At 52.2% G+C, this 22,725-nt stretch overlaps 1 protein-coding gene across 10 annotated transcripts in view; it reads left to right on the forward strand.

Moving 5' to 3' along the window:
• The first annotated feature begins 476 nt into the window (after window positions 1–476).
• Window positions 477–22,725, forward strand: part of Col13a1 (collagen type XIII alpha 1 chain) — a 137,888-nt gene continuing 115,639 nt past the window's right edge. For all 10 annotated transcript variants that reach the window (XM_048338929.1, XM_048338921.1, XM_048338927.1 and 7 more), the window contains exons 1-2: window positions 477–1,240; window positions 13,253–13,322. In XM_048338929.1, the coding sequence (XP_048194886.1) occupies window positions 980–1,240; window positions 13,253–13,322 (331 nt within the window). In that variant the 5' untranslated portion in view covers window positions 477–979. The remainder of the gene's footprint in view (window positions 1,241–13,252; window positions 13,323–22,725) is intronic.

Genomic DNA, 22,725 nt, shown 5'->3' on the forward strand with positions numbered 1-22,725 from the left:
ACAGTAACTCAGCCGAGTGCCTCATGGGGAAGGAGGATGCCAAGGGTCGGCTTTGCCAGCTCCTGGACGCAAGGTGTCATGACTTTGCCGAAGACAAAACGAGCTCTTAATGTGAATTTGGGGAAAGGGACAGAAGCACAGCCCCCACGTTTTACTCCACCCCCCCCCCTTCCTGCCTATAAATAACCCCCATGTCACTTCAAAGAGGATTGAGAGCGCTGGAGAGGGGCTCCAACCCCGCCCGGCTGGGGCCGCTGGGGACCCCCAATACACCACGCCCCCCACCCCGGGGCGAGTTTGCATAAATAAACAAATCCGAGCTCCCCCCTCCCCTGGCGTCGTCCTCCCCTGCGGGAGGTGGAGGAGGAGTGGGGAGGAGGAGGAGGAGGAGGGAGGGAGGGAGGGAGGGAGGGAGGGGGCGGGGGAGATTAGTTTGGGAAGTAGCACGAATTGCTCATCCGATCCGTGCAGCCGCAGCGGGTGTGTCAAGTTACACAGGCGCCGGAATCGGCCCGGGCGCTGCTCCGCCGCGGCCACGACCCACCTCAGCCCATGGGGCCCTCCACGCGCGCCCCTCCGCCCGGGGACTGAAATCGGCTCGCCGGGGACACGCGAGACACCCAGAAGGACCGACTTGGCGACACCCGCTCGGGGACTCTGCAGACACTTGAAGGGAAGACGGGCGGAGAGCCGGCCAGATTCCCCTCAACTCCCCTGGACTTTGGAACGGTCTTCGAAATAACTTTTTTCTCACTTTGGTGAACCCCGACTACAGCTGATTGTGATTTGGGGATCTTTACCCACCCACCCCCTCCTAAGATTTCTTTTTTCCGTGCTCTTTGCCGGGAGTAAAGGAAAGGGGGCGTATCCAGCCACACAAGCCCTTTTTCCCTCCTCAGTTTGGATCGCACCCTTTGGCGGCGGTTCGAGCCTTTATTTATTCTATTTATTTATTTATTGGTCCTCCAGAAGCGAAGGGATGGTAGCGGAGCGCGCCCGCGGCCCCGGGGAGCTGGGCGCGCCCCGGGCGGTGGCGGCGCGGACCGAGCGCTGCGCGCGGCTGCCCAGCCCGGGGTCGTGCGGGCTCCTGGCGCTGGCCCTGTGCGCGCTGGCGCTCAGCCTGCTCGCCCACTTTCGGACGGCGGAGCTGCAGGCCCGGGTGCTGCGCCTGGAAGCGGAGCGCGGGGAACGGCAAATGGAGAAGGCTATTTTGGGACGAGTCAACCAACTGCTGGACGAGGTCTGTGGCTCTTTGTTGCTGGCTTTGATCCCTCCCCGCGGCGCCCCCTCGCGCAGCCTCCTGATTCTCTCCACCAGCCCTCTGCCCACGGGCGCCCCCACGACCCGCGCCGCCCGGTGCGCCCTGGCCTCGCACGTGTCGTCTGCCGGAGGTGTGGGAGCCCAGATCCACACCCGCCCCAGCGCCAAGGACCCTGAGCGCCAGGCCCGGCTGCGTGTGACCACTTGGCGATGCTGCCTCCAGCGCTGGGAGCGCCCTGGGCACGACGGTCAGGTGGAGGAAGGCTGGGGGGGGTCCAGGTGCGCTCCACTTCGCGCTCCTTGGCATGGCCCGCGTTGGAGTGAGAGGCCCTCGGTGCCCTAGTGGAGGAAAGCAAACTTGGAGTCCTGGGACAGAGGCTGGCTGAGCCCAGTTGGTCCTCCCCCATTATCCCACGAGGACCCAAGGTGCCTGGCTTTTATGGCTCCATGAGAAGAGGGGTGAGAGATGGAGAGTCATCCAAGGTCTCTGGGGGCCAGAGGAGGCCGTTCTCATGGGGAGTAGTGTCCTGGTCCCTAGTGCTTACTGTCCCAGGCCATTAAAGCCCATAAACAGGCCCCTTGGCTCTACTGTCCTTGAACTCAAATTTGCCTGTTCTTTTAAATTGGGTTTCTCACACAGAGGCCTCTGGAATGGCCTCCAACATTGTTATGCTAAGAAAAGGATGCTAAGTTTCCTCCCACTCTCCAAGTTTCCTTGATCCCAGGTAGACTAAAAGCTACTACTGTGTCTCTGAACCATGACAATGGTGGGACTCATGAGAAGATGGCATCCTCCCCAGAGAGAAAGGGTGCTCTGACACCCAGCAGAGGACAGGCTGGGCCTAGAGGGGCAGGGGCTGGAGATTTACTGAATCTAGATAACACAGACAACCAGAGCCAGAGCGACAGAAATCTGGGAAGTGGTCCTGGAGCAGTCTGGCCATGAAAGTTGTCTAGGAGAGACTTGGAATAGAGTCTCTTACTTAGCAGAAGAGGTATGGAGCTCCCAATTCTAGGCTTTATCTGGGCCTTCTGTAGTGTGCCCACCTGGGACAAATACTCTAACCCCTCTGGACAGGAGAATGGCAGAGACAGTGGCAAATATCAGAGTCTGTTTCCAATGGTGCTGGGTGCAAGAGCTAGTTTAACAGGGTGCTGCCAGGTTCCTCTCCAATGTCATTCCTCTGCCAGGGCAGTTCCCTGGGGTAGCCTGGGAGGGTGAGAATCACGGGCCAGAGCACAGAGGGCAACCACAGAGCAGATCACTGGTACTGGTGATGCCCCATGCCTGCTGCTGTCAGCTCATTCCCACACTTTTCAGGGCCTCAGGGAATCCGGAGGGCTAGGTCAGGCTGTCCATGGTCCCCTGGGCCTAGGGCAGTCTTTGGGCTCTGCTGTAGCATAAGGCAGCTTTTGACGGCTGGCTGAGTATGCAGAAGGCACTGGCTGAGTAGTAAGAAGGCAGCAGGCACTTTCCCAGGTACCCCCTGCGCCCCGGCTACTACAGGAGCAGTGGCTGCTCAGGTCACCTATGCGTCCTCACTCTGTGTGCTCTCTTCCTTCCACTGTGTTCTGCCATCATTTCCTGAGAGCTGGCTATGGGTTGGACATGGCGGGAGACACATTTCTACCTGGCTCATTGTAATGGGAAATGGGCAGGGGGGAAAAAAAAACTCTACAAGAATGGAAACGTGTTATAGGCAGTAAGGTCAGATGGTGGTAGCAATCGTGGTGGGCTTCCTGAGGAAGTGATGTTTAAGTAAAGATTTGAATAGTGAATAGAAATTTCTCAGGAGAAAAAATGTGGGGCTTTGCACTGAGGAGCCAAAGGCCAACTTCTGAAGCTGGAGCCGGAGGGAGAGGTTTGTTCAGGGAACTGAAGTAAGTCTAAAACCCTGGTTGAAGATGTGATTGAAGAGAGATAGGCAGCCCACATCAAGAGGGAGCTTCAGGGACAGATCTACCTATGGGCAATGGGAAGCCATCAAAGAATACTGAGGAGAGTACTTATATCCCTAGAGTGAGAGTTTGAGTCAGGTACAGTGGCACCTACTTGTATTCGCAGCACTCAGAGGCTGAGGTAGAAGAACCATGAGTTCTAGACCAACATAGTCAATTCAGCCAGACCTTGTCTCTGAATACAAGTTAAAAAGGGCTGGAAGTGTGGGCCAAAGGGTAGAGTGCTTGTCTACTATACAGAAAAGATCCTTGCTTCCACCCCCACAATTGCAAAAGGGGAAGGACGCTCTCAAGCTGGCAAACCACCACTACCTGCAGTGGAGTAGGGAGGGGCCGAGGAGAGTGACTGGATAGGGTGGCTGTAGCTGTTACCTAGGTCAAAGGGGGAAGGTAATGGACTTGGACTAGAGGGAGGACTGTGAGTGGAGCCTGGCCTATTGTGGGGATGGATCTGAAGTGCTGAGGCTCTTGGAAACATACTCTAGGCCCTTCCAATCCCAAACACTAGGCAGAAGTCACATGACTTATTACATGTAAGTTGAATGAAGTTAGGGTTTGAGTTCTGCAGGCCCCCATCTGCTCATGTCAGGCAATCAGCAACTGCACATTCTGGTAGAAAATTGGGTCAGCACTACTTCAGTTCGTGTAGTGAAGTCCCTAGAGCTCATGAAACCTACCTTTGGTCTCTCTCTTCCTGAGCCATTTGAAGAGAAGAGAGAAATGGGTAAGAACAGAGGGAGGTGGGTAACTGGTTCAGGCAGGGAGAAGGGGGTCAGTTCTGTGACATACTTGTGCAAAAGAGCCTCCTCATGCACACTCGAGCAGCTGGGATCTGCCTAGACTAGGGAGCTGCTTGGGAAGCCAAGACTAGATTCTCTTGTGGCCTTATTCAAGTGAGGCCATCGTGGCACACTTCTGGCTTCCCCACGAAGCCTGGGCCTGCCTCCCTCCTGGGATCATGGTGACGTCTATATGGAGGTCAGAGGAGGAAGGAGTGCTAAGAAGCACTATGACTAGTGACTATACTCTGGACGAGAGGATGCTTAGGGAGAGCTCTGGAGCTAGGGAAGCCATCCTTAAGGCACATGAACTGAGTCATATCTTGAAGGAAAGAGGAGTCACTGGAAAAGGCCAGGTTGGATAGGTGTAGCCTATGCAATGTCCTGAAGGCAGGAATGTCGTCACACAAGCACACTGAGGGCAGAGATGGTATCTGCAAAGGAAGATGGTTCTGGGAGAATACATAAGCTAAGGGGACCCCAGAAGGAGAGGGGGCCTGAGGTGGACAAGTCAAAAGTGTATCTGAGGGGCTGGGCTACTGGGTGCATGGCTCAGAGCCCAGAGAGGAGAACTGGGGGAGCTGGAAGTACGGTTTCCTGACTTCAGCCGACTCCCCCCCCATCAGCGCCTCTCTCCTGGGCTGGGACCCTTAATGAGCACTCCAGCTGCTGGTTATTTGATTTTCTTGCTGTGAAGAATGAAGCTGGAATGCCCCAAATGTAGAAAATCAGATGACACCTAGGACGGGGCAGTGGGGGTGGAGAGGGAGGAAGGAATGGGGTCAGACATAGTGGGATCCATGTTGGAGTCTCATGGAGAGCAGCAAAGGGCCTCAAAGGCCTCCTCCAAGGTGGGAGTTCAGGGGTGCCAGGCTGACTTCCATCCCTGATGACAACAATGCAGCTATAATAGGAATGCTGTGTTGTGTGATCAGTCCATCATCCAAGAGCCCAGTGTCGGTGGCTCAATCCTCGCTCCTTTCCAAAGGGACTGGCACGCTTGTTACCCCATTTTACAGATAAGAAGACTGATGTCACTGTCCCTCCCTCCCACCATCTGTGATTCATTCTTCTGGGCATTGAGGGATATCTGGGAAAGGAAGTAGCTGAAATTTCCAGGCTAAGGTGTTGATGGACTTCAGGCAGATGAACCCCCATAGCTCCAGAAAGGAGAGTTATGATAGGACCATCCTGCATCTATAGGATGCATCCAGGGGCCTTGACGGGGTCTGAAGGGAGAGATCAAAGCAGAGACGGGCAGATTGGAACTCTGGCTGGAGATTGAACCGCTGGGTGGAGCTGGATGCAGGCTCCTGAAAGGGGCAGGGAATGGGCAGGGTGGACAGTCTGGGTACCTCACACCCGCCTGGGGCTCAGGAAGTTGTGCTGGGACCCCACAATGCTCATGGGGCTGCAGTATTGGTGCTGAGAACCACAATGAGGTGTCAGTGGAGCCCTATTGTGTGCTGAGTCCCTCCCCCCACCCGAAAGCCCAGGGGGTTAAGGAAGCTCAGCTCTAAGGATTTTTCTTTTTCTGCTGTTTTTGAAAAGACAGTCAACTGAGGGTTTGTCACCAAGAAGTCTAGAAGTCCTTTTTCTATGTTTTGCTGGTGGTGTGTATGGGGGAGGGGTTGTTTGTTTTTGTGGTTTTGTTTCTGTAGTAGTGAGGATGGCAGTTAGGGCCTGGTTGGCACATGCTAGGTAAGTGTTGTGCCACTGAGCCATGCCCCCAGCCCCATCTTTTACCTTTTTTGGTGGTCCCCTTTCCCTCCTGAAGTTTGTTGCATCCCTAGTGAGCAAGGCTCCTTCCTCCAGGGGAAACCAAGGCAGGAAATCCACAGCGACTGTCTATCTTCCTGCAGCCAGTACTGCAGTGCCCTGGACTCTGTGTCCCTGCAGACAAGCCAAGGGAGGCAAGGGGCTGCTGGCGGCCAGTGCCTCTGGGCCTTCAGAAAATAAGAACAAACTGCACAGAGGGGCAGAACTGCCCGCCAAGAGGATGGGCCACTGGACTCCTGTCCCCCCCATCCCCACCTGGAGGCTGCTGTGACTGGAGTCCACTTGGGCTGGGCTTCTGCCTGTCCAGCCTCTTCCATTCCACACCCCACCTACCCCCTCCCATGAAGGCCCGCAGGTCACAACTCCCCAGGCCCGCTGCCATTGGCTCTCCCTGGCTGCCCAGCCTCCGCCGTCTGCTATCCTGTGGCTTGGGCTCCTGCCACCCCAGGGGCTTTAGAGCCGTAGCCACCTGCCGAGCTGCAGGTGCTCTCCCGTGGGTTTCTGCATCAGGACAATTGGGCAGGCTGGGAAGAGTGACATCTGGGGAGCAGAATGCAGAATGGGGTACAGGCTAAAAGGGCATTAACCAAGGGAGTTGGTCTTTTCCTCCTCAGACTAGCTTCTGAGGTTCCTGGCTATGGCTGGAGGCTTAGTGCTGGGGAGGTCCCAGCACAGTCCGGGCCTCTCCAGTCTCTCCTGTGCTATCTGAGCTGATCTGAGATCTGCGTGTGTGGAGGAAGGGCTTTGACGGCCATCCTGGCACCAGCATCCCAGCCACAGCCCAGGTCTTCAGGCTCACATCCTTGCTCCTACCTCAGGGGTGCTCACTGCCCTGGGCACCTGACGGCATCAGAGCCCCAGAGCTGCCTCCATACCCACCATCCTATGTCCCCTGAGCAAGTCAAAAGGCCAGTGTGTCTGAACTGATTATTATAAGTCCAGCCTACACATACACCTTGCTACCTCTTCCAGCTCCCTGCCCCCAGGTCCTTGCCCTTCATCAGTGTCCAAGCCTGTCTCTCTCCTCACTGCCTCTGCCCACTCTATCCCAACCCTCTTCTTACTCCCATAGCAGTCAGGGTGGCCTTTGAACAATCATATGGTCTCCCTGATTAAAACGAAATGCTTTTGTAACTAGACATTGCGCTCCAACTAGAGTCATGTTTCTTTATGATTGGTGCGGCTTGTGAAGGGCCCACTCTTTGCCATCCTCACCAGCCTTTCACTGTACCCCTGCATAGTGCTACCCTGGTATGACGGAAGCCTAAATATTGGAGCCAGATCACTGAATTCAAATCCAGCTCTGTCAATTACCTTGAAGAAGTTGTTTGACCTGTCCCTTTGACCTCTCTGTCTCTCGGGTTGTATCTGAACCAAGAGTGATTAGTAATAAAAGTATTTCCTGCTATAAGAGTGGTTTGCAGGATTTCAAAAGTTAAAACGAAGTCCTTTAAGGGTCTGGTACTTGGGTCATAGATATTTTAATCTTGAAAGAGCCAAGCTCCATTGGCCATAGACATGGAATAGAGAGCAGAGACTATGGTCCTGGGTTCAAATCCTGCCTCGGGCCTTCCTGGATGGGTGCTATCTTGCAAGTTACTTCTTTCTTGACTCATGAAACAGCTTGCTCCGAGCACTAAGTGAATAGCTATATGCAAGATGATTGCCTGATTCCTAAGAAGGGCATTGTGGTGCCAGCTTGGAGCCGCTCTCCTGTGCCCAGGCCCTCACCTGGTAGCTTGCCCTATGTCCTCAAGTCAGCTATCACTTCCCCCATGGTGAGCCAAACTAGTAGTCCGTGCCCACGCTTGGCTCTCAGCCTCAGTTCTGCCAACAGCAACCACTTTGCATTGACATTTGGGTTTGTAGACTGCTGTGTGCTGCTCCCTAGAGTCTGAGCCAGCAAGGACAGCCTCCTGCTTGCTTCTCTTGGACACCTATGTCCAGCATTCTGTACTCTAGGCATGCAGCTGGTGCTCCCAGCCTGGGAAAGGAGGAAAGGAGAGAATCAGCTTCCACGGGGAACTCTTACCCTCCACACTCTGTGGTCTGGGGGTCCCTGTCTCATCCAGCAGCAGGCCCAGAGTTGAACTCTGACTTCTGAGATTCCCAAAGCTCCAGGGCCCAGTAAGAAGCAGGCTCTGGAGCAGCAGGGTCTTGGGTTAGCTAGAAGGGAGGACTTCCTCAAGCAAAGGCTGGGGTGCCCACAGAGGCATACACCTCCTTTCCTTTCTGAACTATAGAGCTTGGGCCACATCTGTCCAAGGTTCTGAAGACATAGGGAGGCTGAGGCAGCACACAGCATCCGGAGCACCCTCAGGCCTCTATTTCATGGCCCTGGGAGTCTGTGATCAGGTGCCAAGTCTATTGCACAAAAGAGAGCTGTGGAAGGAGAAGGAAGACAGCTCCCCAGCCTTGCATGCTTCCCTCCCAGCCCCCAGTGTTTAGGCCCCCAAGCAGCCTAGAGTCCAGTCTGGGTGGGTGTGGATTGAGTGTCTGCATTTTCTCCGGTTTGATTTCACCCTACTGAGCAGTCTGCGCCCTGAGGCGGGTGTAGCGGGTGGCAGCTCATGGGTGTGTTGCTTTAGAAAACTCCTCCTGTGGGCCCAGCCCTCTTGGGTGGTCCCTGGGTTTGGCCAGCAGCACTGAGTAGCATGGTCTTGCCTCTGAGCTTTGTTTCCTTACCAGAAGACCCTCTCCCCATCTGTACCCAGCTATCTTCTGCCCAGACCCAACCCAAAGCTTGGTCCTGGGACCAAGCCTACAGGGTAGGCCTGAATGTGAGTAGCTGGGGTTCTCATGTGGACCAGAGACTCCAGTCCCAGGCCCCGCCTCTCACAGCTGGCCTGGTCTCCAGCCCAGAAACACTTAACACCACCAAGGAGAGGGCTCTGGCAGAAGGCATCAAGCTGTTTCAGGTTAGGCACATGCGCAGGGTGCAGGCTCAGATTCCTGCTGTGACATGGTCATGCCTGTGGACAGCTCCTCTTGCAGCTTCTAGCCCTCGCAGGCATAAGGCCCGGCTTCAGCGGGGACCCTCACTTGCCCCCTTCATCTTGGAGAAATAGTGTGGGGCTAGGTTTCCCAGGAGTTGGGAGGGTAGAAAGCACAGGGCACTTGCCCCCTGTAGTGGTGTGCCCAATGCTCCCAGGGACCCTGGCCTGCATCTCGGTGGTAGCTCAGGAGCAACAGTGGCCTTCACCAGGTCACTGAGGACACTGTGGCAGCCAAGCAGGTGCTCGTTCTTGCTAATGGCCAGAGTCTCTGCCTAATCTCTCTGTTTAGTACTCCCACCTTCCTATGTGGTCTAGGAATTGCCATTCCCATCTTGTGGGTGAGGACATTGAGGTACTGAGGCATTCTGCCTCTTGCTTCACACAAAGTTGTGTGTGTTGATTGGGGTGGGTGTTGGCATGAGACCATGAGGCTGAAGTCCCACCATGTCACCTCAAGCTCCTACCCCACCACCAAGTCCTATAGCAGACACACGCCTCGTCAGCATGAGGGCAGAGGGCATCTCTGTGCCAACACTCAGTTCTGTCCCAAGGGCAGCTGAGTTCTAGTAGGGATCATACCAAAAATTGATAGCCAGACACTTGGTGATCACGCATGCAATCCTAGCTACTCAGGAGGCAAAGATTAGGTGGGTCACAGTTCCAGACCAGCCTGAGCTAAAAGGTTGTGAAACACCCATCTCAGCCAATAAAAGCTGAGCAGGGCAATATGAAACTGTCATTCAAGTTATGGCAGGATCCAGGCTGGCTCTGGGCAAAAAGTGAGACCCTGTCTCAAAAAATTCACCAGAGCAAAAAGGACTGCCGGCATGGCTCAACTGGTAGAGCACCTGCCTAGCAACCATGAAGACCTGAATCCAAACCTTTGTGGCATCAGAAATTTAAATAATAATAAGGGATACTATGGTTAAATGGTTAATTTTTCCTAAAGCACTTAGCACAGTGCCTAGTCTAGTGTGCGCTCTGTGTGTAAGCACATCACTGGTGAGTATTGTAACATTCCCGTGTTCCCCCTAGCCTGCCACTGTTGAGCTTATTCCGTCTTCACAGTAGTATTTAGAGGTGGGCAGGGGGCATAACCCTGTTTTGCAGGCTCCCTTGAGGGCAGGTGCCAGGCTGAGGGTCGCAGCGTGACGGGCAATGCTCACCGGTCCTCTCCTTCTGAGCTGACACGACTTGGACTCAGTCCATGGATGACCGAGGCAGAAAGGGGCAGCTGAGTCCCTTTAAGAGCTCTGAGGCTGGGGCAGGGGAAGGGAATGGCCCCTAAATCCTGGGCCAGGCTGGAGCTGAATTCCCTGGGGGAGGAGTGGCCACCACTGGCATTTTCTCTTTGATACTGATACAGGCATTTTAAGCTGAGAACCCATCAGGGGTGATGTTTCAGTTCTGGCCATTCCATGAGGCCCTGGATGCCAGCAGGGAGCAGGAAGCCTTCTCTGCTCAGTGTGGTGGGGCCCTATCCTGGGACTACAAAAGGTCCCCCATGCACCCCCAGCTCAGCCTCAGGTTCAGATACCTACAGGGGCTGAGCTGTGGGCCGGAGGAGGTGACACTGACTCTGACATCTCTTGCTCTGTAAACCACAATGTGTATTGCGCACCTATGGCATGGCAGGCCCTGTCCTCAGCAGGGGGAGGTAGCAGTGACTAACAGCACCATGTCTGTGTCCTTGTGGAACTTCCCTTTGGATGATCTGATCAGGGGCAGCAACCAGCAAGATCAACAAGAAAAAACAAAACTGAAAAGGAGAGGGGTGGGAAATCTAGAGTTTGGGGACAGGAAGCAAGGATGCCTCATCTGAAGCTCACAGAGGGACAGCTAGGAAAAGAACGACACAGGCAGAGAGCCTGAGCCTGGGCTGACACAGGGGTGAGAGGCGGGAGTGGCCATCCTGACTGAGGAGGGCAGCAGGGGCAAGGGCAGAAGGAGGAGGGGATGTGCATTGGAAGGTGTGGGAGTCATGAGAGCCAGTGTTTTGTTTTGTACCAGTACTAAGACTTGAACTCAGGGTTTTAAGCTCTTGCTTAGCTTTTTTGCTCAAGATTGATACTCTACCACTTGAACCATAGCTCCACTTCAGCTGTGTGTGTGTGTGTGTGTGTGTGTGTGTGTGAGAGAGAGAGAGAGAGAGAGAGAGAGAGAGAGAGAGAGAGAGAGAGAGAGAAAGTTAATTACAGAGTCTCTTTGGACTTTTCTGCCCAGGCTAGCTTGGAACCCCTATCCTCAGATCTCAGCCTCCTGAGTAGCTAAGATGACAGGCATGAACCACAGATTCCAGCAGTTCAGGCTTTGAATAGCTGGAAGGTACAGTTGTGTCACCTGGGATGGAGGAGTTGGTGAAGGGAAGTCAGGGTCATGAGACAAAAGCTCAGATGGGCACACAACTGGCTGGCTGAACTAAAGCTATGCAGTGAATGCCAAGCTGGAGGTGCAAAGGTGGAGATGGCTTAGAAGCCACAGGACCAGGTGAAGTCACCACATGGGCCCCAGCTGGGTCTAGAGGGGAGAGCAGAGGCCTGTGACTCACAAATTTTAGCATCCAAAGAAGCAGCGAAAGACACCAGAGGGAGCAGCCAGGGCCGTGGGAGGGAAAGGAAGAGAGTGCAGTGTCCCTGGAGCCAAGTGTGCAATACTTGAGGAGGAGGAGGAAGAGAAGCCCACAAAGGATGCTGCAGGCCAAGGAGGACAAGGACTGGCAGCCAGAATTAACAACATAGAGGACCCTGGTCACTGGAAGAGAGCCCTCTATGGAGTGGCAGGGGAGGGGAAAGGAAGGAAAAGGCGAAGAGGGAGAGGAAGGAAGGGAAAGGGAAAGGGAAGGAGGGTAGAGGAGAGAAGAGAAGAGGAGGGGAAATGAGAAGGGAGGAGGAGAGAGAAGAAAAGGGGAGGAGAGATGAGAGGATAGAAGAGAAGGGGAAGATATATGAGGAGAGGAGAGAGGAAAGAAGAAAGAGAGAAGAAGAGGGGGAAGAGAGGGAAGGGGAGAGGAGAAGAAAGGAGATGAAGGGAGGAGAGGAGAGAAGAGGGGAAGGAGAGAAGGGGAGGAGCCACAGGGAAGGCTGGCATCCAGGAGTTTGTCTAGGAAAAGCACCACCCTCAGAGAGAAGCTATTTTCTTCCTCCTGATGGGAGGACTGGCATGTTTACCAGTGATTGCATCGGGGTGGGCAAACCGCAGCTCAGCCCTTTGGAGCCTGTTTTGCAACCCCCCTTTTATGGGACCATGGCCACACTGATTTGTCTCTGAATCATCTGTGGATGCCTTTGCCTACCACAGAACAGTTGTGTAGTTGTGGCAAAGGCTGTGGGGCACACAGCAGGGCCTAAAATACTTACCAGGGACCTTGAAGACAAGCATGCACTGGCTCTGAAGGAGGAAATGGAGCCGGCAGGAGGACTGGGAACTGACTGTTGTGATATCTCTAGATTAGCTTCTAAAACCTGGCAACCTACTCAACAATAACTTTTAAAAAATCTCTGGAAATTAAATGAAATATACTACAGATCAACTGGGACTACCAACCTCTAACTGCTTCACTTAAGTCAGAGAATGTGGGATCCATCCAGGTTCATCCTTTACTTCCCGGTGACCTTGGTCGGGTGGCCATGTCCCCTGAGTTCTGTGGAGTCCTCACCACAGTCCAACAGCAGCTGATATTCTCTAGGGCCTTCATAGTGTCAATCACATCCTTCATATGTATCACCTTCCTGGCCTTCACCACCAGGGAGGTCATGACCATGAGCAGCCAGGGTCCGGGCACTGCCTGTGAACCTGGGGGGATCTGGCTCCAGAGGTGCCCCTGTCACTTTGTAGCAAGGGGTACCATGAAAGTCCGCAGGCACACAGATGTGTGCAAACTCATCTGCATGGCCACACTGCATGAAGCTATCCCCAGCCACCAAGCATATGGCAGCTGCTGGAGAATGGGGTCTCCTACCTCCTTGAGATCTTCCAGGTTGGCTCAGTGGTATAAAGTTGTGGAAGAAGATGCTGATACATTCCCAGCCTTCCTACCCTCATCCCCATCCATCTACCCAAGCAGCTGAAGCATACTAGAACAGAAGGCTCCATCCTTGCTCCAGGGTCCCTCAACCAAGAAGGAAAACAATGAACAGATTGATGAGCAAAGTGTGTGGTTGTGTGCCTGAGTGTGGCAGGCAGGAAGGTGGCCACTGGTTTATGGGGCGCTGTGTTTTCTTTAAGAGCTCCTCGAAGACATCACACACTGAAATTGCTACGATAGGCCTGCTCTGCTTCTTATTACCCAGATGCCCGGTGGCCAATGGAGGGCAATTAACTGCCAGTCTTTGATCCAGGAGCTGTCCCTCTGCCCAACCCCCTCACGTGGCCCCCCTCCCCTCTCCCCTCCTTCTCCACCAGCCCAAACATACTTTCAAGTGTTTCTCAGTGTTTATGAGCTCCCACATTGTGACTCCTCTTATCTGTCTCTTTGTGTAGAAATGGAAGCTCCACTCCCGCAGGCGCCGGGAAGCCCCAAAGATGTCTCCAGGATGTAACTGCCCGCCAGGTAAGAAGGCCACGGATGGATGAGGTTGGCATTTCTAGGACAGGTACTGCAACCAGATGCCCTTCTCTGTGGTGTCTGTGCCCTGAAGGGGAACTAATTCTCACTTGAAAGATGGGAATAACTGTATCCGTACTGGCTACTTTCCAATACTCACTGATGGGCCCCCCTGTCTCCATGCATCTGGTCATCAATCGTCCATCCATTCATTTATCCATCCATCCCCATCTTATCCAGCTACCCAGCCATCATAAATATATTCAAGTTTGTGTTCATCCATCCATTCATTGACAAACACTTTAAATTAGGTAATAGTGAACTCAGATAATTTGATGGATATGACCATGATTTGGAAATTACAGTGTGTTATGCCTCACAAGAGTGGGTGCCCAACTCACTGTGCTCACTATTGCACAAACACACAGCCCCAGCCCATGGCACATGTGAAAAAATGTTATCTAGATGAATGAATGCTACTAAAACTTTATACACCCTAGTTAAGGAGATGCCTTAGGGTAATACCGGTTCGTTGTGTGGTGTCTGGGCTACCTGCACACATACATACACATGCCCTCACACAAGGGATCAAGTCACTATTGATGGTTGCCAGGTGATGTGCTGTAAGTAATGTACCTGGTCTGATGTGGATTCAAATTCTGCTTTGGGGCTGGGAATATGGCCTAGTGGTAAAGTGCTCGCCTCGTATACATGAAGCCCTAGGTTCGATTCCTCAGCACCACATATATAGAAAAATCCAGAAGTGGTGCTGTGGCTCAAGTGGTAGAGTGCTAGCCTTGAGCAAAAAGAAGCCAGGGATAGTGCTCAGGCCCTGAGTTCAAGCCCCAGGACTGGCAAAAAACACCAAAAATCCAAATTCTGCTTTTGCCATTTATTAGGTATATATGGGCAGATCCCTCAGTGGGCCTGTCCGCAGTGCCTGCTGTCTCATGGCCTGCTCCACAACTGTGGCTTTTCATGCATTGAAGGCTGTGTGCAGAGTGTCTGCTCTGTTCTAGGTTCAAGTCTACAGCTAACAACATTGATACTGATGGCTCAGGACTTTCTGGTTCCTGACCATGCTTGTGAAAACCTGTGCAAATGACAGGCTTGCTTGTTTGCTTGCTCACTGCACTGCTCCCTTGAGTAACCAGGCCCTTGAGAAAAAAGACTCATCAGGGGCTTTCTCTTAGAGGGGGAAGTAGGGAATGAAGCACTAACAAAGAATTGAGGAGACAGGTATTATTCTTATCTAATTGCAAAGACTTTTGCCCTTCTCAGGGTTCCAGAATATGGGAGACCTAGGATATGGTCTCTTGACACCCACTGGGGGTGGATGGTCTTGGAATGGTATTCACTAGGCTGTTTAGCTGGTCTTCCTCAGTCCACAGCTGCTGAGGGTCCCGGAAACTTCACAAAGGTTCCCCAAGCCAGGGAAGAGGGGCTGACAGATGTTAAGCATATGGGAAATGGAGGACTTCATTGGCGGGGTGTGAGCTGACTGGGGTGGGAGGTGCTGTTCAGGCACCCTGGCCCTGGTGACATGCAGCCATGAAGAGATTCAGCTGGCCCTGTCAGAAGTGGGTCATCTAGGTTAATTAAACGGGTGTCCAGAAGCCCTGGGAAGCTCCCTCCTTCTCTGTGGGCCTGGGAGATTGGATCCTGATGTCTGGGAAAATTTTCTGTCAGATTAATGAGATGCCAAGATTAATGAGACGAAGTAGATACCAGAGTAAGGTGACAGCATGTTTCTATACATCTGGGTTCCAGGAACTGCCCCGGTTTCAAATCATTGTGTCTGGTGTCCTCGTAACTCTTGGCAATTGCCAAGAATAGAACGTTGGTTCAGGACAGGAGATTTGGAGCCATGAAGATATAGATTTGGCATTTATGAACTGTGTGGCCATCAGAAAGTTTCTTGACCTCCCTGTGCCTTGTCTGGAAAACAAGGATAATAGCCACCTGGTCAATACATTGTTGAGACTCAGGGTTATGACCCCCAGGTGACGGGTTATTGGTACTGTGCCTCACCTGTATTGTGTGATATTACTAGTATTCCCTCAATTGACTCTGGTATGTGAAAGTTACTTTCCTCTGACCCCACCTCCTAGTGTTCAGGACAGTGTGACTGCATGTTCAGAGCCAGCCACAGGCTTGCCCTCCTTCCCCTGTCTGACTAGAGTTGGGGGGAAGGTGCGGGAACCACAGCTGGCTTGTGGCCTGTGGATGTCCTGGCTCCCTACCAACCAGGTACCCACTGGGCTCAGTTTGTGCTTCAGAATGTCTGGCTCAGGTGCTCATGAGAGGTGGAGTTAGAGAGGGACAAGACAGGAAGGAAGGATTATTTGAAGAGAGGCCGCATAGGACTCAGGGCTCTTGGATGATAAGAAAGGCAGAGAGTGGTAGAGCTCAACATGTTGGGAGAGAAGGAGGGCCTTGGAGCAGGCCCCTCTGTGGGGAGGAGATGGCAGTGGGACTGAGCTGAGCCAGCACAGCAGGAGAGAGAGCAAGGATAGAGACTGTGGAAACTGAGAATTTCCCAGCTGGCAATTTGACCCAACAGATAGACCAGAGCCACAGAAAGACCCCAGGTGGAGGCAGAATCCAACAGATGCCCCTGGCTATTTGGAAAGCTGGGCCATGGATTAGAAAGGCCACAAGGAAGGCTTCCCACACCATGTGACCTCAGAGCAAAATGTATCTCCTAGGGTAGACTGCCACCCAGTGCTGCCTGGACCTGACTCCCTCTGGCCAATCTGAAGCATCTCACCCTGTAGCAAAGAAGCTTCTGTAGCACCAAAATGGACCCACTCTACGTAAGAGCAGTTTCTGCCATTGGCCACCCATGAGCAACTGCTGTGTGCTCCTTGTCTGTAGCCAGCCTCCCTGAAAACACTGGAAACAGGCAGGGAAGTTCTGGCATTTCAAAGGCTTGAAGTCCTCATATGTGTCTGTAAAACACCCCTGTCAGAGCACAATGCATGGTACATGCCAGATTACCCAGAGTCAGCGTTCACAACCACTCTGGTTCCTGACTTGCAGGACTCATGCTATCATGTGGTGCTGCATACAAATGCTAAGTGGCATTCACTATTGTCGTGCCAACCCTGTTGTCCTGATATATAGTAGTTGCTCAAGAAATGTGAATTCACTAATCATTCCTGGTGCTTGGATTCTTTCTAAAAGCCTCTATCTGCCATCCAATTGGCTTCATATGCTTTGCTCCCCTATCCCTAAAGTTGTGCCTGGTGCTGGGATCACCTCCATTGGGATACAGCAATTAGACACACATTTCCTGCCCACTGTAGAATTAGAGCCCATGGCCTCAAACCCACGCCTGTCCCTTTTCCTCTATGGCCAAGCGAAGCTGAGAATGGAGTCCTGTGGTGGGTGTGCTCTTCCTTGTGGCAGTCCTGAGCCCCTGGGTGCCATCCAGAGGGCTGGGGACACATATTCAGAGGCAGAAAACCTGCCTCCTTTGGTTCCTACACTGACCTCACCAGCATCCTCCCGGGATCCTCCCTGTCCCAAAATAGCCCCATCCTGGTTGAGCACTGGCTACAGCCTGCTGCCTGGCTGCCCACACTGTTCACCAGGGAAGGGATGGGCTTGTAGGTCTGGGACGGGATGCCAAAGGTCCAGCCTCAGTGAGGGGCCAGAGGAATAGGTGTGGGCCTTTTGTAAAGCCTGATGGGGAACAGATATATATAAATACATACACCGTGGGACTTCCTAGGCCACTTGAGGGTAAATACAAAACTCAGGGAAATTCGCCAATTCTCTGACCCTGTTCTTACTAACAAATGATGAGCAGGACAATATAGGTTCCAGCTGAAAAGGAAGTAGCTCCTTCAGGCTGGCCTTGCTGGAGCTGGGTGGGGATGGTCCCAGTCCGTGGTCAGGCTGGGGCTGTCAGCACTGGGAGAGAACCAGAGCCAGCCTCACTGGCTGGGCTCAAGCTCTAAGAGGCCAGACATTGACCACCAGGCTGAAGGGCTTGAGCTGCCTAATGCAAGGGGCAAGGAATGATGGAATGCTCTGGGCATTGGCTCTCACTGGTATCTGGGTGAAGGATGGGTAGAAGGGAGGGCATTGTTTTAGCAGGCTAATGGGAGATGCTGTGGCCCCTCTCTAGTTTAGAAATGCTGTCAAGAGGTGTCTGTAATGTCCTTGGGAGCCCTGAGGACCTGGGGGCTCTACAAAAGCTTCAGTGAAGGGGAAACGTGGAGGTCAGCCTAGGGAGCCAGGAAGCAGTCCCTAAACACAGAGACTTACGTACAAATGGATCTCTCTCTTACTAAGCAGGCTAATGGAGCATGGCCCAGGGCTGGGAGATGGCTCTGCCATCTTCTTCTACTTGAACTCCTGACAGCTGCAGGTTGTGAAAGTGGAAGGGACTAGGGGAGGTTGAACTTGAGAAAGAAGGCACACTTTGCTTCTGCCCACATCCCATTGGCCAAAATCTAGCTACATGCTTATCCAAGTCCATGGGAAAACAGATAGACTTTTTTTTTTTTTTTTGCTAGATGGCCAAATGCCTGGAAAGCACTTTAGTACCATAAGAGATGGAAGAACAGATACTGGGCACATTCAGCAGTCAACACTGGAAGATAGGCCTTCCAAGGCCAAAAGCTTTGAGGAGAGTAAGAACCAGGCAAGTGTGTTTGAGCAGTTTAAGGAACTTGGAGCTCAGAGTGGTGATACGAAATAGATGATCAGGGAACAGGGTGAAAAGAGATGTCAAGGCCCCAAAGAGCCAGGCTCTCTCTGTTTAAATGGTGTTCCTACTGAGGGTGAATGATTGGTAATGACTTTCTGTGTCAGCTTCTGAGGCTGTATCCAGGTTTGGCAGAAAATGTGGTCATCACTTAGTGATGTCTGCCATGGGTGCAGGATCTGTGGGCAACACTGCCTGTGTCCTGGCTGTGTTCTCCTCACAGAACACAGTGACATCAGGGCAGGTCTGGGAAGCAGAGATGTGCCCCAATCCAATCTGTATTCTAGGACAATAATAGCACTGATGTGGAGGATGCATTCCTGGGAAAGGAAAGCATCCCCTTCCAGCAACAAAATCTGTCACGCTTAAGCTAGACTCTGTCTTCTCATGAGCTCCTATTTGTGTTCTGTTTTGTTACAGCCTCTCCAGCTTGGTTTTCTTCCATAGGTTGTGGGAGCTGCCGCCCAAGCATCCCAAACCCTTTCCTTTGGCCATCCTTGCCCTGTTTTTCCTGGCACTGGATTTTGCCCCCAATAGCCTCATGACATTTACAAGGGCAGAGCCTGTTGCCAAGGCTTTCGTCTCCACTGGGTTCCTGTCATCTCTCTTGTGCCACGGCTGAGCAGGCCCACAGCCACACACTCTTTCTTTGTGGTCCTCAGTTCCGATTAGGCTAACCCAGAAAAGGGAGACTTCAGGCCAAAGGATCCCTTGGTACCATCAACAAAGAGGATAGCAGAGCTGATGTTTACTTCAGAAAGAACATTTAAATTAAGGAAATACTGTTTTCAGGCAGCTCAGAAACCCAACTTTACATGCAGGTTTGATGGGTTATGTCTGAGTCCTTAGTGGGGGGTTTTGAAAGCAAAGTCTGAAGTGCTATTTTCACTGATGTGCAGATTCTCCTCTGCTCTGCTAGAGCTCCAAGAGTGCACCTTCACCTGCAATGTCAGCCTCACCCCTCCTCACCCTGGTCCCCTCTCAATGGCTCCTCTTCTGCTCCTGACTGTGCAGTCCTTAGCAGGACCTATCTGACTTCCTGGCATCTGGGCTCCATCCCACAGCAGCACTGGTGATGTCTCCTTTACCCTTGCCCATTGCACTTGCTTGACCTTGTCACTTCTCCTCTGCTCCAACTCCACTGACAGGACCACTTCCTCTCCCTAACCTCATCTCCGACCTTCTGTCTTTCAATGAAACTAGGCTATGGGTCACCTGTTGGACACATCAAGGACCAAAGCTTTGAGGAGTGAGAACCAGGCAGGCGTGCTTGAGGATGATGAGCAGTTTAAGGAGCTTGGAGCTCAGAGCAGTGATACAAAATAGAGAAGAAGGTGGAAAGAGTTGTGGACTCCAAAGAGCCAGGCTCTCTCTCTGTCCTCTCTTTTCTTGCTGCTCTCACATCTAGGTTCTTCCTTTCTACCTGTTGAATTCTTCACCCTCCCAAACCTGCTACATTATTAACCCTGGCCTCTGTCTTAAGCCTCGTCCCTTGGCTCTGCTATTTGGTGTGGTGCTGATGGAACACCTGGATTATCCAGGCAGAAGCACATACCAGGATAGGCAACTCAGCTCAAGTGAGCTGAGAAATACAAATAAACCCAGATGCGGCACACCCCTCACCCCCCGCCAGCCATCTGCAGTAGATGGCTGTGGTACAGCCTTGGTGGGGTCAAGTCAGGGGGAGCCTTCCTGCCTATAGAACATGCTGGGCAGCCAGGTGGGCATCTCACCTGCCTGTTGTACAGGTCTCATAGTGTACACTGAGCCAAGTTCTGTCCCCCATACTTGCCCTTTCCAACATTCCCCCTGTCTGCTAACACCTAAATTGGGTCCTGGATATCACTTTGTTCTGAACTGATGTTCAGATGTTCCATCAGTTATTTGTCCCATGGGTCCTTCTCTTAATTCCATCTCTCTCCACACCATCACCTTCTCTCACAAGAACCCCACCCACCCGCCCTTCTCCCTCCTATCCCTTCTCAGCACGGAAGCCAGAATAGGATTTTAAAGTTAACCCAGCTCTTGGGTGCTTTGCCTTATCCTTTGGCTAAAGGTCACTTGTCTTTCTGCAGTCTAAGCTGGCTCCCTGGGGACACCAGTGGTCCCCTGATCACAGTGGGGGAGAGGGTGGCAGGGCTTTGGGTGAAGGCAGCCCTGGCCACAGGAAGTAGGATGGTGGTGGGGTGGTATCATGCTTTAGTAATCAACCAGTCATCCCTGAAGCCCAGACAGCTGCTCTGAAGAGGGTGCTCCCTTGCCCTTCCTAGTCCTAGAAAGGAGATTCACTGTTACTTTGGAACATCCCCGTACTCATGGAAGCCCCCCATGCTGTACTGCCAGCTCTGTTGCCACAGCAACCCACATTTGCTGGGACATCGGGAGCTGCCCAGCTGCAAGTACTCTGCCATCTGCCCCTAGAAGCACCTCCTCTCCAGACCCTCAGCCTGAATTTTAAGGTCTCCCAGGGGGAGGGAATCCTCTGAAGCTAATTTCTTCCCCATTTCCTCTCCAAAGCACTTCCAGATTCCCAGCCCTCCTGGACAAGACTGACAATGTGTTTCTCCTAGATCAGCTCTGATAACACCTGGGTGGTCACAGAGACTTATAGGGAAACTAGGAAATGGAAGGTTCCAGAAAGGCTAGGAAAGCTCTGGACTGGAAATCAGTCCCAGCCCCCTCTCCTGAAAGACACTGCTTAGGTTTCTCTCCTCTCTCTGGACCCTCAATCCTCCCTTATAGAAACAGGTGGTGGAGAACCATTTGGCAGTCTCTCTGGTGAGGCTAAGATTTACCCTTGTAAGCAGTAGCCCTCTTAGGCACAGCGGGAGAGCCAGGAGAGGCCAGGAGAGGGCAAGGATGCCTAGGGCTGCACAGCCCTCCTTCTGCTTCTGCTGGGAAGAGAGCAGACAGATAAACCACACAGCACTGAATTGCATTACACAAAAGAAATCCTGTCCATAGGGAATGCAAGTCAACTAGACTAGGACCAAGCTGTTCCATGCAAGAAGAATCACAACCTGTGGAAGGAGGAAAAAGCAAATGACAAGAAGCCATTTACAATACAGTTTATTTACACAGAGTTAAAGACATAAAACAGCATAGTACATGGTTCAGGCTATACAGACATAAGTTATACACATATAAAGAAGTGCATGGTGCCCGGCACTGGTGGCTGACACCTGTAGTCCTCGTTACTGAGGAGACCGAGATCTGAGGATCAAGATTCCAAGCCAGCCCAGGCAGTTAAATAAATAAAAAGTTAATGAGACTTTTATCTCCAATGAATCAGCAAAACCTGGAAGTAGAAGTATGGCTCAAATGGTAGAGTGCCAGCCTTGAACAGAAAAAGCCAAGTGAGAATTCAAGGCTTAGTTCAGCCCCAGTACCAGTGTACACACACACACACACACACACACACACACACACACACACACACACACACACACACAGAGCCAAAGTAGCTAAATAAACACTTGTTTCCAACTCATCACACCAGCCCTCAAGAAAGGACAGGGGCTAGATTCTTGGCAGCCTCTGAGCTACGTCCACATGCAGCCTTGGCCCACACATAGGTACAGAACTACTCCAGTGTGGGGGCTGGGGATATGGCCTAGTGGCAAGAGTGCTTGCCTCGTATACATGAGGCCCTGGGTTCAATTCCCCAGCACCACATACACAGAAAGCAGCCAGAAGTGGCGCTGTGGCTCAAGTGGCAGAGTGCTAGCCTTGAGCAAAAAGAAGCCAGGGACAGTGCTCAGGCCCTGAGTCCAAGCCCCAGGACTGGCAAAAAAAAAAAAAAAAGAACTACTCCAGTGCTGTAGGAACAAGGTGCTCGGATATGGCCCTCCAGTGCTAAATAGGGCTTGAGAATGATAACCTGGCAGAGATGCCTCATTCAGGAAATGCAAGGATAAGCCAGTCACCAGTGGCTCACACCTGCAATTTCAACTACATGTGGGGCTAAGATTGGAAGAATCACAATTTGAGACCAGCTCAAGCATAAAAGTTGGAAAGACTCCTTTTCATCTCATAGCTGGGTACAGTGGTACATACTAAGGCACACGGAATGCCATGATGTAGGAGGGTCATAGTTCAGACCATGAGACTTCATTTTGAGCATCCAGAAACTGGATGATATGATGCTTGCTTGCCACCCCCCAGCAATGGCAGGAAGCCTAAAAAGATACATTCGGTAAGGAAGTAAGACCTTATCTTAAAAATAGCCAGGAAAATCCACATGTGGTTCAGGTCACAGAGCAGCTTGCCTAACAAGTGTGAAGCTCTGAGTTCAAATCCCAGTACTGTCACCAAGAAAACAAAAGACATAACAGCCATGGTTACTCTTATAGGAAGAATTGGGAAAGGCCTTATAAAAGAATAGCATCTGAAGCAGACCCTAAAAAGCAAGGAAGATTTCAATAAATGAAAGCTGGAAATGTGACTTTGGTGGTAGAGCATTTGCCAAGCATATTCAAAATCCTGGGTTCAATTCCCAGTGCTGCCTTGCCCACCATCCCCCCATCCCCTCAAAAAAAATCAGGAAGTAAAATTGTGGATAAGGACTTTTTCACATGTCCTAAAGAATAGAATCCTAAGAATCATGGCTTCCCCTCCCCCAGCCTGCCATTCCACTTCAGGAATTGAGAAATGATGTAGAATGGTTAAAACAAGTCCCATGGAAGATGAAGC

Source organism: Perognathus longimembris, chromosome 2 (genome assembly GCF_023159225.1).
Source record: "Perognathus longimembris pacificus isolate PPM17 chromosome 2, ASM2315922v1, whole genome shotgun sequence".
Classification (NCBI taxonomy): Eukaryota; Metazoa; Chordata; class Mammalia; order Rodentia; family Heteromyidae; genus Perognathus; species Perognathus longimembris.